Raw genomic sequence first — 13,740 nt, forward strand, 5'->3', positions numbered from 1 at the left:
TGGCACGGAGAAGGAGTTCGACGCCTAGGAGTGGCGGCGCATCTTCCCCGACTTCGGTGACGACAACATTGGCCTGAACCCAATGGGCGGTGGCATGTCGAGGCAAGACTGGCCTCTACAATGGCAAGGATGATGATGATGAATAGTCTAGATTAGGGTTTAGTGTAGTTTAAGTTTGAATTTATGTTTGAAGTTCGGTTGTCAAGACAATGTGTTCGACTAGGTTAAACTTATGTTTAAATTTATTCAAATTTCGGTCAAAACTAGGTTGAACTATGCATATTTGATTTTTACTCTGTTATATAGAGGATCGGTTAGGTCCGGCTAAATCTTACTGTTAAGAGTTTCCTCGGCCGGATCCTCGGTAGGATCAGTTAGAAATGCCCAGTACTTACCCAGGTTTATTTGTGGTTTGAAGCGTGGATGCGCCGCCGTGTTGCGTCCTCTTCCCTGCGTCGGTGGAGAGCCCTGGATCCCTCGCCGGTAATGGCCGTGGCGGCCTCGTTCCGAGTCGACGCCCTGGCCTCGCCTCTCCGGTACGTCGCTCAATCCTGGGAGTCTCGCAATACAACTCGCTCAATCCCGGCGCCGGCGTTGACAAATCTGGCCGGTTGGAGCTTGGCAGAGTTGGGGGGGATCGCCACTCTTCCAGGCCGTGGTGTTCTGGGCCGAATGTGGCAAACGGCTGTCGATGGGTCGCACCCGCAGCAAAATAGCAGCGGCCCAGATCCACGTGGCCCAAGTCCTGGCGAGCGAGAGAGGATCCGCCCAGTAGGGCAGTTACATTTCCGGCCCATGAATCGATCCGTGGGGCCCACACGTGGTCCAGTCGGTGGCCGCTGCAGAGCGCGCGAAAACGCACCCTTCCCGCCAACATCTCCCGCCTCCTCCCGCCTAAAACGCGCCCCCCTTTCGTCCCCAAATCCAAACCCACCCCCAGACCCCGCCGCCACATTCCCCACTCGCATCTCTCCCCCTCTCCCTCCCGCTCCCCCCTCCCACCCCGGAAGCACCGGCGGCGGCGGCGGCGGCGGCAGCCATGGACGTCAACGAGGAGGCCATGGCGGCCAACAAGCGCGCCTTCCTCGACTTCCTCGACCAAGACGTAAGCGCGCATCTCCCCTCCGCCCCTTGCCCCCTCCTCCCCCGGCCGCTCGCCCGGCTCCTGTATGACGTTTTGTCTCTCCGTCGCCTCCGCAGGTCGGGAAGGGAGTGTACATGCAGGCCGTGCGCGACATGGTGCAGAGCAAGCGCCACCGGCTCACCATCGGCATGGACGACCTCCGCAACCACAACCTCGACCTCGCCCGCAGGTCAGTCCCCTCCGCCTCCCTTTCTCCCCTATCACGCACCGCCGATTTGCCTGGTCGATTCGGTGGTTACCCCCTTTTGTTGCATCTGTAGGGTGATACGGAGCCCCGGGGAGTTCATGCAGCCGGCGTCGGACGCCGTGACGGAGGTGGCCAGGAACCTGGATCCCAAGTTCCTCAAGGAAGGGGAGCGCGTGCTCGTGGGCTTCACCGGCCCGTTCGGCTTCCACAGGGTCACGCCCAGGGACCTCATGTCCTCCTTCATCGGCACCATGGTCTGCGTCGAGGGCATCGTCACCAAATGTAATTGAATCCCTTTCTCCCCACCATAATCTTGTTTTATGCCGTTCGGTTTATGTGATTCATGATGTTAATCTTGTATTAGTATTACACTGGCCAGAAGTTATCTGAAAAGTTCCCGTCGTATACTAGTATTTCTCTTTCTCGCGGAGAATAGATCTAGTGTTGAAATCGTGGAACAGCCAAATAAATCAAAAAGAGATAAACTGTCGCCAGTATTTGGTTTAAGGCAGTACGGATATACCACCAAAACGAGAATATTAATCCTTTTAAGACACTTGATTAGCACATTAAACATCTACTCCCTTTTTATCAAAGTATAAGACACCTTTTGGCACTATCATAGTGTCAAAAAATGTCTTATATTTTGATACAGAGGGAATAGTTTTGCACTTGTGGTGTTAGTGCAGCCAATTTAGCTCTTGATACTGTGTGTAGCTAACTAGGTATGTCCTTGTCCTGGGCCAGCATCTGCATAATTCATGAGCATTTTATTTTTATGAAGATGCCATAATTTTTTTAGTGCCTTTTACTCCCTGAGGCTAATGTTCTTTTAATGTCTAAAAAAATTTCAGGCTCACTGGTGAGGCCGAAGGTTGTTAAGAGTGTGCACTACTGCCCTGCCACTGCGGCTTTTATGTCTCGTGAATACAGGGACATTACATCTTTTGTAGGCTTACCTACTGGTTCAGTTTATCCAACAAGGGTATGCTTTTATGTTCTATTTCCATTTATTATGATTCAAGGAAGCCTCTTCCATGTTATGCTTGCAATGCTAAAATCTGAATTGCTTAGGATGAAAATGGCAATTTGTTGGTCACCGAGTATGGGATGTGTCAATACAAGGATCACCAGACATTGTCCATGCAAGAGGTTCCTGAAAATGCTGCCCCTGGACAGCTCCCAAGAACCGTGGATGTTATTGTAGAAGATGATCTTGTAGATTGTTGCAAGCCAGGTGACCGTGTCTCAATTGTTGGTCTATACAAGGCTCTTCCAGGGAAAAGCAAGGGCAGTGTTAGTGGTGTCTTCAGGTTAGTCTATCTACTGCCTTCACAGAAGTCAAATTTAAAATATCTAGTTGGTGTGATCTGATGTGGTTTTGTATTTCTATACCTACAGGACTGTCCTTATTGCTAATAATGTTTCACTTCTGAACAAAGAGGCAAATGCGCCTGTCTATACTCGGGAAGATCTGAAGCGAATGAAAGAAATATCAAGGAGAAATGATACATTTGACTTGCTGGGGAATTCACTTGCTCCATCAATTTATGGCCATATCTGGATAAAGAAGGCAGTTGTACTCTTAATGCTTGGTGGTGTTGAGAAGAATTTGAAAAATGGAACTCACTTGAGAGGGTTAGTGTTTATACACCAGATAATTGCTGCTGCTATATGTTTTCATTGGTTGTAATGCTCATCATGTATCTTTCATATGCAGAGATATTAACATGATGATGGTGGGAGATCCTTCTGTTGCCAAGTCCCAGCTTCTGAGAGCTGTTATGAACATAGCCCCATTGGCTATATCAACAACTGGAAGGGGTTCATCTGGTGTTGGTTTGACTGCTGCTGTCACTTCTGACCAAGAGACTGGTAAGTTGCTGCAGTTGTCCATACACTTGTGTTTGGTTTTTGTACAAGTGCTAACCAAATGCCTGTGTCCAGGGGAAAGAAGGCTTGAGGCTGGTGCCATGGTTCTTGCTGATCGTGGCGTCGTCTGCATTGATGAATTTGATAAGATGAATGATCAAGACCGAGTTGCTATACATGAAGTTATGGAACAGCAAACTGTGACCATTGCCAAGGCAGGAATACATGCATCGCTAAATGCAAGATGTAGTGTAATTGCTGCAGCAAATCCAATATATGGATCTGTAAGTTCTTGCAGTTTCTTTTCTGTGCTGTTAATGGCATTCTACTGGTAAAATTTATGTTTCTGATGATAATTTCTGGTGGCATAACAGTATGATCGTTCAATAACACCAACAAAGAACATTGGGCTTCCAGATTCACTGCTCTCTCGTTTTGATTTGCTTTTTATTGTTCTGGATCAAATGGATGCTGAGATCGATCGCCAGATTTCAGAACATGTTGCACGGATGCATAGATACTGTGCTGATGATGGAGGTAATTTTGTGGTTTACACGGCAATGAGATTTATTTCAGGGGATTCCATTTCTTTCCAAGTGCTTAATTGAATAAAATAAACTGTTAACTGCAGGAGCAAGGTCTTTTGATAAAGCAGGATATGCTGAAGAAGAAGATGGTGATGCCAATGCAGCCATATTTGTTAAATATGATAGAATGCTCCATGGGCAGGATAGAAGGCGGGGCAAGAAGGCCAAACAGGACAGGCTGACTATCAAATTCCTGAAGAAATATATACATTATGCGAAGAACCTTATTCAGCCTAGACTCACTGATGAGGTAACTTTGCATATGAGATGAGATATTCTTCTAGTCTATCAGCTCCATTTGTTTTACTAATGTGTATAACTAGTAGTAGTACCCACTGCCTCCATCATTGAGTACAATCTCTGATTACAATTATGCTGTGTAGAATACTACTTTCTGTTTTTGGCATTGTCGGTAGCCTTTAACATTGCATGTGAACAATTTTTTCATGTGTTAACATAATACACCCATCATTCCATAAGATAAGGAATGTAAGTTTATGGTATTTATGAAAGCGTAAGGATTTAGCATGTAAGAATGGGTATTGTTCTATTTATCCTGCAAAACACTTTGAGTGTCGGTTTTTCACTTATTTCTTAAGCATTTTATAAGTTAAATTTTAGTCAATGTCCTGCATTGGAAACTGTTAAGTCAACTGTGCCTTATATTTTGAAATCTGGAGAGTCGCCTGCCATAGGATATAAGGAAAACAATAATGTGTGTAGAAAAATGATTCATTAGCTATAGAATCTGAACGTTTTGTGCTCTTCCAGGCATCTGACCACATTGCAACTACATATGCTGAGCTCAGAGATGGTAGTGCAAATGCAAAGGTGAGCATGGGTCCTTTCTTGTTTATGGTATGTGTTTATAGTTGTCAGTGCCTCATACTTATGTTTTTATAGGCTGGTGGAGGTACCCTTCCCATTACTGCAAGGACACTGGAAACAATAATTCGTCTATCTACTGCCCATGCAAAGATGAAACTGAGACATGAGGTATTTTGCTCCATACAGATCCAATTACCAAAGCAAGTTACCTGCAACAACTATCTAGACAAGCAAGTGCTTGTGATGCTTGTTTATAAAATTATGCTACCATTCTATTTTTGGAAATAGCTTCATTCATTATTTTGAAGGATAGCAGGCACAGGATATTTTTCCTTGAAAAAGTATAATGACATCACATGTATCTTGTTGCAGGTTCTTAAAACTGATGTCGAGGCTGCACTGCAAGTTCTGAATTTTGCAATATTCCATAAGGAATTGACTGACATGGAAGACCGTGAGCAGAGGGAGACTGAAAAACAACAAGCTGAACAAGATGCAGGTGCAGGTGGTGATAATGTAGATGGGCCTGGAGGTGCAAGCGGTGGCAATGCAGACGTGCATGGAAGGTGAGTTTACAGCTTTATGCAGTGTCAAGTGTTCTACTCCCTCCATCCCAAAATAAGGTTCTCAACTTTAGTACAAAAGTTGAGACTTATTAATTAAGAACTAAGTCATCCTTTTTAACATTGAAATGGCCCCTCTTGGTTGGTCTTTCCCAGAAAATAGCCTGTCTCTATTTAACTGTTGTCCTGAGAATGAGTTATTTTGTTACAGAATCTAACTCCATCCAGCCCCTTTATGTTAAATGGAGATAAGAAATGCTGCCTATTAGGATTTTTTTTCGTTGACATGCAATCCAATCAGAACATAGAAGATAGAACATGAACTCCACTTTACAGAGCTATAGTTTTCACTGAAGTACTCTACTTTTTGATAAAGAGAGCTTTATTGAATACTCAGAAGCAGTAAACAATCATGGCTAACCATTGTCTTCACACAAATTGGTATGCCAAAACACTGCACTTCCCACATATAACACATTTAGCTAGGCGTGCAAGCTCATGAAAACAATTTACTGTTTTGCTGCAAATTGAAATGACCACAAATAATTGTTTGCAATTTTAGATACTATATCCTCATGTGTTTTTTCTGTACTCTTCCTCTTCCCAGCTCTGACGACCCAATGGATGTGGATGGAGGCTCAGGCAATGCATCAAATGATCAGGATGTTTCTTCACAGAGGTCACTGCTTTGCCTGAAATTTACAAAATTTGAACCTTCTTGTTTGATTCTTCTTTGTGGCTGAATTGTTTTGTTTCCGTTGTGAATTTGTAATGTGCAGAATGGAAGCATTTGAGGCGATTCTTGGACAGCATGTGCTGGCAAACCATGTTGATCAAATGTCCATTGATGAAGTTGAGCAAACAGTCAACAGAGATGCAGCTGTTGCTTACACTAGGGGCCAAGTAGAGTTCATCCTGGAGGTATGGTTTCATTCAGGGTTTTCTTCAGTGAGATACCTATACACTTTGCTTCTTTAGATCTGGTGTATTAAAATTCATTTCTCTGCGTTTTTCAGAGGATGCAAGATGCAAACAGGATAATGATAAGGGATGGCGTTGTTCGCATCATCTAATCACAACATGGATTGGCGTTGGACAAGCTGATTGTGGCATGCGTTGTCCTGATCTGTTCTCCGCTTTCTCTGAATTCCTGGAGAGGCTTTGCTGAAACTCTGCATTTGTGGCCGAGCTGTCTGTTGATGTACTTTGTATCTTGATTTTTATCAGTGAGGTTTAAATTGATGGTACTATTTATTCATGTAATGTACTGTCTGACCTAGTGCTATTTAGTCTCTGATTATGTCTGGTCTGCATGGTTAAATGCATTTAAACTATTTGCACCGGGCATATATGACAGCCATTGTCACAAGAAATGGCTTGATCTGTTGGTGCCCAAATTTGCCCTACCAATAGTGCTATAATACTTTGGCTTTCGCTTGCTTGTTTGCCAAAATCTTGTTGCCTGTGTAATCTTGCCAGCGTCTCACAATCCTTGCACAGATCTTGCCATTTTATTACTGAAAAAGGCTTTCCTTGAATTTGAAAAGGAGGGCCAAGTGGATATTAAAATTTCTATGATTTTTTTTGAAAGTGACACTAAAGGAAAAAATTCTACAGTTTTCTCTTCTCCATTTCTTTGAATGAAATACATGAATAGTAGCATCATATGAAACTTTACAATTCTTGTCCGGGTACAAACGCATGCACCCACAACACACATAGGTGTTGAGCGCGGCAACACCATCCCTAGCACTGCAAGAGCGGGAAAAGGACCTGCCTTTTTCGCACCCCTAGGCGCCCCCTAGTGTTGAGACCCAATAGGCCGGCTGAAACTGGCCTCCATCGACCCGTCCTGTGACATCGGGCGTGAGACGAGCATGGTCTTGCTGTCTGCGAGACGAGCTCGGTCCTGCCATCAGACACGAGGCAAGGTCAGTCCTGCTAGATGCGAGACGAGCGATGGACCGCAGCCGGGAGATGGCCGACCCTTCGACGAAAGTAGCGCACAGGCGACGAGGAAAAGGGTCGAAGGCCGACATGAACCGCCGCGCCTACAAACGAGCCGATGCTGGAAGAAGCCAACCGCCGCCACAGCACCAATGCCTCCACGCCCTGGCTAGATCCGTCCGGAGCAACGCCACTCTGCACCGGAGCAGCGAGAACACCAGCAGCATCACCACCACCACATCAGGGCCGCCGGCCACCCCTGCCATCGCCTACCATCACCATCCACCGGATTTGGGCAGGGATGCCCAGATCCGTTGCCCCCGCCAACCACCACCATCCAGGACAGAGCAGGAGGCCAGATCCGCCGCCAGCCGACCCCTAGGTACTGGAGCCCCTAGACGCGCTGGAGGGAGGGGAGGAGGCGGCGCCGGCAGCCACAGGATGCCGGTAGGAGGGAGAGGGCCGGAGCAGGGCCGACCCGACGCCACCAAGAAAAGGGGGCGATGCCACCAGCTACGCACGGGAGGGAGCCGCCCTGCCGCCGCCAACGCCACGCGGCCTTAGGCCGGCGACGCCCCCGGCGCGGCGAGGGAGGGGGGCGGAGAGGCAACGCTAGGGTTTCCTCCTGGGGATGCCCTCGGGAGCGCCTCGGGAAGGGAGGGGGAAGCGTTTTCTTGCCATTTTATTTCCTCTAGCCAATTTTGTTTGGCTGGTTAATGGTTCATGAAAAATGGTAGGGCATGAGTCAAAGGCCAACATCTTACTGTTTCCTCCTGGTTGCCACAGAGCATGCTAACAAACGCTGATAGTTTCTTAAGTATCAGTTCACAAATCGCAACAGTCATATATTATCAGAAGGAGATGTATTTCTCAAATAATAAAACAACCCAATAGGAGAATCCTACAGAACTTAAATGCAACCATCATTATACGCCAAAATTACAAATCACTGTTTTCTGCAGCGATAACAATCTGAAGAGGCACCATTTCTGTATATTCAAAAACAATTTTACAGAAATGGGGAAAAGCCGAGCCTTCATTTCCAACAATGGTAGACATCTACGTGAGAACTGCAAGCACATTTACTAATCTAATAGGCAAATATGGTTCTGGGTCTCACCATGAAATATGTGTGTGTTCGATAGTGATTTCAGTTAGATTATTGTGGCGGTGGGGCATTTGCAGCTAAATGTTCTAACCGCTGTGGTGGGAGCGGCGGCGGCCACTGTCGATCCTGAGGTTGCTGTGCCTGCTGCGGTGGTGGCCACTGTGGATCCTGAGGTAGCTGTGCCTGCTGCTGAACATCGCCATGCCATGACCAAACAATGTCCTTGAGTGACGGCCTAATGTCTTCTTTCAACAGTTTCTGGTACTCCATAGTGTCACCATTGGTCTTCTTCAACTCGACTAAGAGAAAAGACGACGCGAGCTCATAGATCTCTGCTTCAAACTCAAGAGTACCCTTCTTTCCTTCCCTCGGCGCGGCCAATTTCATCGCTCCATTGTCTTTCTTTGTAACTTTAAGCTTCATGCGTTGGGCAAGTTCCTCCAGCTTCACAAATACAGCTGCTGGCGGCTCATTGGAAGCAAATCGTGCCTCCCTTTGGCTATATCTTTCATCGAACAAACCAGATAGATCGAACCCAGGAGTGAGGGAAATGATATTAAATGCATTCATGCTCGCCGGTCCATCGGAACTCTTGCGACATGGAAGGCCAGACGCAGCAGCTTCGCTCGCATAAGTCTTGTCTTTTCTCAGTGGTGTTCTCTCAACCGGCTTCCTATACCAAGGACTTCTCTTTATCCTTGCGATGGACATTCTAGTATTAGGATCTGGATCAAGGATCCCACTAAGGAGCTCCTTCAGCTCAGTGGAAAAATAACGAGGGCATCTGTACTCAGCCTTAGCAATCTTTCTATACAACTCCATAAGGTTTCTTTCATGGAAAGGAAGATAACCGGCAACAAGAACAAACAGAATCACTCCACAAGACCATACATCTGCCTTTGCACCGTTGTAGCCTTTCCTGCTGAGCACTTCCGGAGCAACATAAGCCGGAGTTCCACATGCGGTGTGGAGCAGACCATCTCGCCACTTTGACTTGGTTAGCGCACTTAAACCAAAATCAGAGACCCTAAGGGTCCCATACTCATCCACTAGTAGATTTTCAGGCTTCAAGTCACGATGGTAAACACCTCTACTGTGGCAATAATCTATAGCAGAGATCAACTGGTGAAAATATGTCCTTGCCCCCTCCTCACTAAGCTTCCCCTTGGCTAATTTGTTGAAAAGCTCACCGCCTTTAGCGTACTCCAGAACGAAGTAAATCTTGCTCCTGGTAGCCATTACCTCAAAAAGCTGCAGAACATTCGGATGCCTTACAATTCTCATTATCGAGATCTCCCTCTTTATCTGATCCACCAGACCAACCTTCAAGATCTTGTCCTTATCGAGTATTTTTATGGCAACAGACTGACCATTTGCTAGATTGCGAGCATAGTATACCTTTGCAAAGGTGCCTTGTCCTAATTGCCTCCCGATTTCATAACGCTGGGTCAAAACACTCCTCTCTTCCATTATATAAGCACAAAGCCTGAATCTTTATGATGGTCTATCTACAGACTGGTTCAGACTTCAGAGAGGAATGTTAGAGAAGACAGAGTCCTTCTCTCCATCAGGCTTCGGAAATCGGAACACAGAGGAGTGGAATGAAACCAGTCTGCAACCCACCACTCTCATCAGAACCGAGCAAATGAACCTGGGACGACGCAGTGGTGACTTTGTCACTAGACAATTGCCTCTTCCAACACGAGCTCAAGTGAATCACTCACCAGCCTGACAAATTCTACCTGCGAAAAATAATAAACTAGATTAGAATACACGTGCAAGTGTATGACACATACATCAGGGAATGAAGGTGGCATTTTTACAGCATCTATTTATTTGTGATGAATCGAACATCCAACCCACATTTCCATAAGAACAACGCAGAAATATATTATCTAGGGATCCCATATGTCTACCAGGGCAAATTCTGAGATCTGAAATGGTAAAATTGGGACATTAAACAGCATGACCAATATTCCACAAAACTGGGTGTCCTCTGCAAGATTTACTACAAGTGTAATAATTCCAACATTGTGCAATCGGATTACCGAACAGGAGCGTTAAACTCCTAGAATTGAGGCGACAAACTAAAGAAAGCAAAATTGCTCGCAGATTCCAATCAGATCGAGCGAAACCAAGAACCGCACCCCAATTCAGGGGCCAGGCTATTAACCTCACCTGATCTGAAGACGAATGGAATTCCCAAGTCCCACAAACGGATGGATTCGATTGGATTATACCGCGACGCAGACGGAGGTTGGCACCTTCGGGACATTCGTGATTCCTATTGCGGCATTGCACGGCAGCTCGCTGGCGGCGAGGAGGCTGGCTGGGCTTCTCCGGCTCCCTTCCTCCTACGTGTGGTGGAGCGGTCGACACGGTGCGTTAGGCAGGCGGTGGGCGGCGATGTGGGGACCGAAGTTATTTTTTTCCTGTTTTTGCCCTTGGTTCTTGCGAGTTTCTGTGGGACGGACGGTCAGCGGGCTCACCTGCACTGGCCAAACGGCGATAACATTATCTATTTTTTTAGGGAATAACATTACTTTTTTTTCTTGCGGGCATAACATTACCTATTATACCGTTATAAAGAACATCTAATAATACAGTGTTTTTTAAAATATATATACTACTCCTACTTTTGTACACTGATACCTGGATTATATTTTTATGCAAGAATAACAAAGATCAAGGATTCCACAGCAAATCTGACGCCAAATTTTTAACCATGACAAATAGAATATTTTTTATGGCAAATTATGTTCTCCGAGGATGGAAAATTTAGTTGGCGAGCATAGCAAGCCCGTCACAGTTCATTTTTGTCTGAAAATTGCCGTGCTTTCAAACTAAATTTGTCATAATCACCCAAATATACATTGCCATAAAAAATGTTAGATTTGCCATGCCTAAAAATTTGACGTCAAGATTTTTAGTATTTCCGAAGATCATATATTAAAGTTGACCAGCCCTTACAACTCCATTTGTACAAAATTAACAAATTACACACCGGCCATTGGGGAAACTCCTCTCAACTCGCTATCGGCGCATCATGAGGGAAGCTCGATGCCACCTCCGAACCATTGAAACACTGTCAGAGCCAAGGAAACTTTGTTTATGCAGCGGCCGAGAAGTCCAGTTATAGTTAGAAGATACCGACGACAACGGTCTGGAAAATAGATTGTCACCCTGAAGAAGGCGACAACGAAGGGGGTGGGATGAGCAACCTAGATACAACCAGATAAACCTAGGGTGACATAACCTCACAAGCCTTCCCGTGGATGCCGAAGCTGGTCTAAAGTCGTAAGTCACGACAGGAACTAGAGTACGAGATACGAAGCGACGGTATCTACTCCGTCTAAAGACACCTTCGACGATCACCTGCATAACAATAGAAATAACTAGATCCAGCACTCCAGAAGAGATTTCCCGACCTCCTCTACGACGCTGATGAGCTGGCAAAAAGCCATTGAAACCTTACTTATTAAAACAAAGGAGTAGTATTCAAGCAAGCATATCAGATTTCATATATATCATGCATTGCCACCTTTTTTAGAAAAGTGGGAAAGACCCTCAGCCTCTTAATCGAGTAGTATCAAGTTGCCGCCTAGGATCACTCGTGAAGAGGTTGCGTAAAATCAACAAAAACATCGACAATATTCGTTTTAGAATAGCTTTATAACTCAAAACTAATGGCTTGTTTCCCGCAAAAAATCTAATGGGCCCTTTAATTCAAAGGAATTTTGGAGGAATATAATCTGTAGGATTTTCCCCTAAATTGTTTGTTTGATTCATATGATTGAATCATGTGGGCATTTTTCCTAATTAAGGATTCTTTTGCACTACATTTCATAGTAAATTTAGAATCCACTCCAACCTTTTGGAAATAATTCTTCATTTTTTTCTATGATACAATAAAATATATGAGAATCTTGCAGGATTCAAACGGCATTACATTATAATCCTATGTTTTTCCATCCGCCAAAAAATCCTATGTTTTTCTATTCATATGTTTTTAGAATCCCGCGAATCAAAGAAACCATTTTAGTAGAGCTCATTCGGCCAGCTAGTCTAGAATTATTCTCATGATATGTAAACGGAAGTGTTATTTGCTTATTGTGGGAAACTAAGGTCTCCTTTGGTTCATAGGATATGAATATTGTAGGAATAGAAACTTCATAGGAAGTGAGATAACATGCATCTCAATTCCTATAAACACGTCTGAAACACGTCTCCAACAGATCAATAATTTATGAAGTATTCATGCTATATTTAAATAAGTTCAAATAGTTTTGTTGCACCTTTATATTATTTTTATGGGCTAACATATTAATCCAGTGCTCAGTACCGATTGTTGCTTTCTGCTTATTTTTGGTTTTTACAGAAAAACCATACCTTCATGGTAGATAGGCCATTTTGTGAAGGTTTTTTTCAAACTTGTTTTACTACAAGTATATGATTTTTCCCAGTAACTAGTTCACACAAAAGGGCTCCATGCACAAGGATTTCATTTTTTGAGGCTTTTTCATTTTCTTTGATTTTTTCAAAATGTGGTCAAACTTGCAAGGTTGACGAATCCTAGCAGATGGTTGGGAATTTCAATTTTGGTAGTGCCCAGTGCCTACACCACCAATTCACAAGCTAAACATGATTTTTTTTCATTTTTCAGGACTAAGATACATGACACTTGTAATTCAAATCTGACCAATTTCTGATAAATCTCTAGAAATTCAGTAAATGGATGAAAGATAGAAATAAAATTAGATAATTCATGAAACTTGGGCAGTGTGCATCCAATGTGGTCTAGTTTGGATGAAAAATGGCTAGACCCAATTTCATAACTTATTTCTGGCACTTACTTCACAGAAAAAACACTTGAAAATGGAAAAATAAGTTTCTCTTCCAAAAAAATATAATTGCCATGCAAACATTGTCCGCCATGGTAACAACCATGGGTGTGCCAAATTTGGACATGTAATTATGAACTATGCCATGGATGTGGCCATGACCATGGGCATATGCCTTAAAATCCATACAAGTTCATAGTAGATAGGCCATTTTGTGAAGTTTTTTTCAAACTTTTTCACTGCAAGTATATGATTTTTTTACCAGTAACTAGTTCACACCAAAGGGCTCCATGCACAAAGATTTCATTTTTTGAGGCTTTTTCATTTTTCTTTGATTTTTTATATTATGGTCAAACGTGCAATGTTGACCAATCATGGCAGATGGTTGGGAATTTCAACTTTGGTTGTGCCTAGTGCCTACACCACCAATTCAAAAGGTAAAAATGATTTTTTTTCCAATTTTCAGGACCAAGATACATGACACCGTGAGTTCAAATTTGACCAAGTTCCCATAAATCTCTAGAAATTCAGTAAATGGATGACATATAGAAATAAAACAAGATAATTCATGAAATTGGGCAGTGTGCATCCAATGTGGTCTAATTAGAATGAAAAATGGCAAGACCCAATTTTATAACTTATTTCAGGCACTTACTTCACAAA

At 44.0% G+C, this 13,740-nt stretch overlaps 2 protein-coding genes across 3 annotated transcripts; one reads left to right on the forward strand and one right to left on the reverse strand.

Moving 5' to 3' along the window:
• Positions 1-918: 918 nt before the first annotated feature.
• LOC125521491 (DNA replication licensing factor MCM3) lies at positions 919-6,486 on the forward strand. Its single transcript, XM_048686546.1, has 16 exons — positions 919-1,105; positions 1,201-1,313; positions 1,405-1,613; positions 2,186-2,316; positions 2,406-2,644; positions 2,733-2,969; positions 3,052-3,206; positions 3,279-3,487; positions 3,578-3,740; positions 3,835-4,040; positions 4,562-4,621; positions 4,694-4,786; positions 4,991-5,184; positions 5,789-5,860; positions 5,961-6,102; positions 6,198-6,486. Exons 1-16 carry the CDS (start codon positions 1,040-1,042, stop codon positions 6,252-6,254), a joined length of 2,346 nt encoding a protein of 781 aa, XP_048542503.1. The 5' UTR covers positions 919-1,039; the 3' UTR covers positions 6,255-6,486.
• A 292-nt stretch (positions 6,487-6,778) lies between these two features.
• Positions 6,779-10,724, reverse strand: LOC125521500 (CBL-interacting protein kinase 28-like). 2 transcript variants are annotated; one of them, XM_048686561.1, is made up of 3 exons: positions 10,153-10,382; positions 9,954-9,978; positions 6,779-9,705 (listed from the first exon to the last, which is right to left on the reverse strand). In XM_048686561.1, exons 1-3 carry the CDS (start codon positions 10,201-10,203, stop codon positions 8,288-8,290), a joined length of 1,494 nt encoding a protein of 497 aa, XP_048542518.1. In that variant the 5' UTR covers positions 10,204-10,382; the 3' UTR covers positions 6,779-8,287. The 2 variants fall into 2 exon arrangements, with proteins under 2 accessions (XP_048542518.1, XP_048542512.1); XM_048686555.1 differs by lacking the exon at positions 10,153-10,382 and adding an exon at positions 10,415-10,724 and having other exon boundaries at positions 6,779-9,978.
• Positions 10,725-13,740: the final 3,016 nt, after the last annotated feature.

This window comes from Triticum urartu, chromosome 1, assembly GCF_003073215.2.
Source record: "Triticum urartu cultivar G1812 chromosome 1, Tu2.1, whole genome shotgun sequence".
NCBI classification, from domain to species: Eukaryota; Viridiplantae; Streptophyta; class Magnoliopsida; order Poales; family Poaceae; genus Triticum; species Triticum urartu.

Coding starts and splice junctions, on each gene's coding strand:
- LOC125521491 (XM_048686546.1), top strand. CDS start 1,040: ATGGACGTCAACGAGGAGGCCATGGCGGCCAACAAGCGCGCCTTCCTC. Junction 1,106..1,200: donor TCGACTTCCTCGACCAAGAC/GTAAGCGCGCAT, acceptor TCGCCTCCGCAG/GTCGGGAAGGGAGTGTACAT. Junction 2,645..2,732: donor AGTGTTAGTGGTGTCTTCAG/GTTAGTCTATCT, acceptor CTATACCTACAG/GACTGTCCTTATTGCTAATA.
- LOC125521500 (XM_048686561.1), bottom strand. CDS start 10,203: ATGCTGTTTAATGTCCCAATTTTACCATTTCAGATCTCAGAATTTGCC. Junction 9,979..10,152: donor AGATCTCAGAATTTGCCCTG/GTAGACATATGG, acceptor TATTTTTCGCAG/GTAGAATTTGTCAGGCTGGT. Junction 9,706..9,953: donor ATTTGTCAGGCTGGTGAGTG/ATTCACTTGAGC, acceptor GTGCTTATATAA/TGGAAGAGAGGAGTGTTTTG.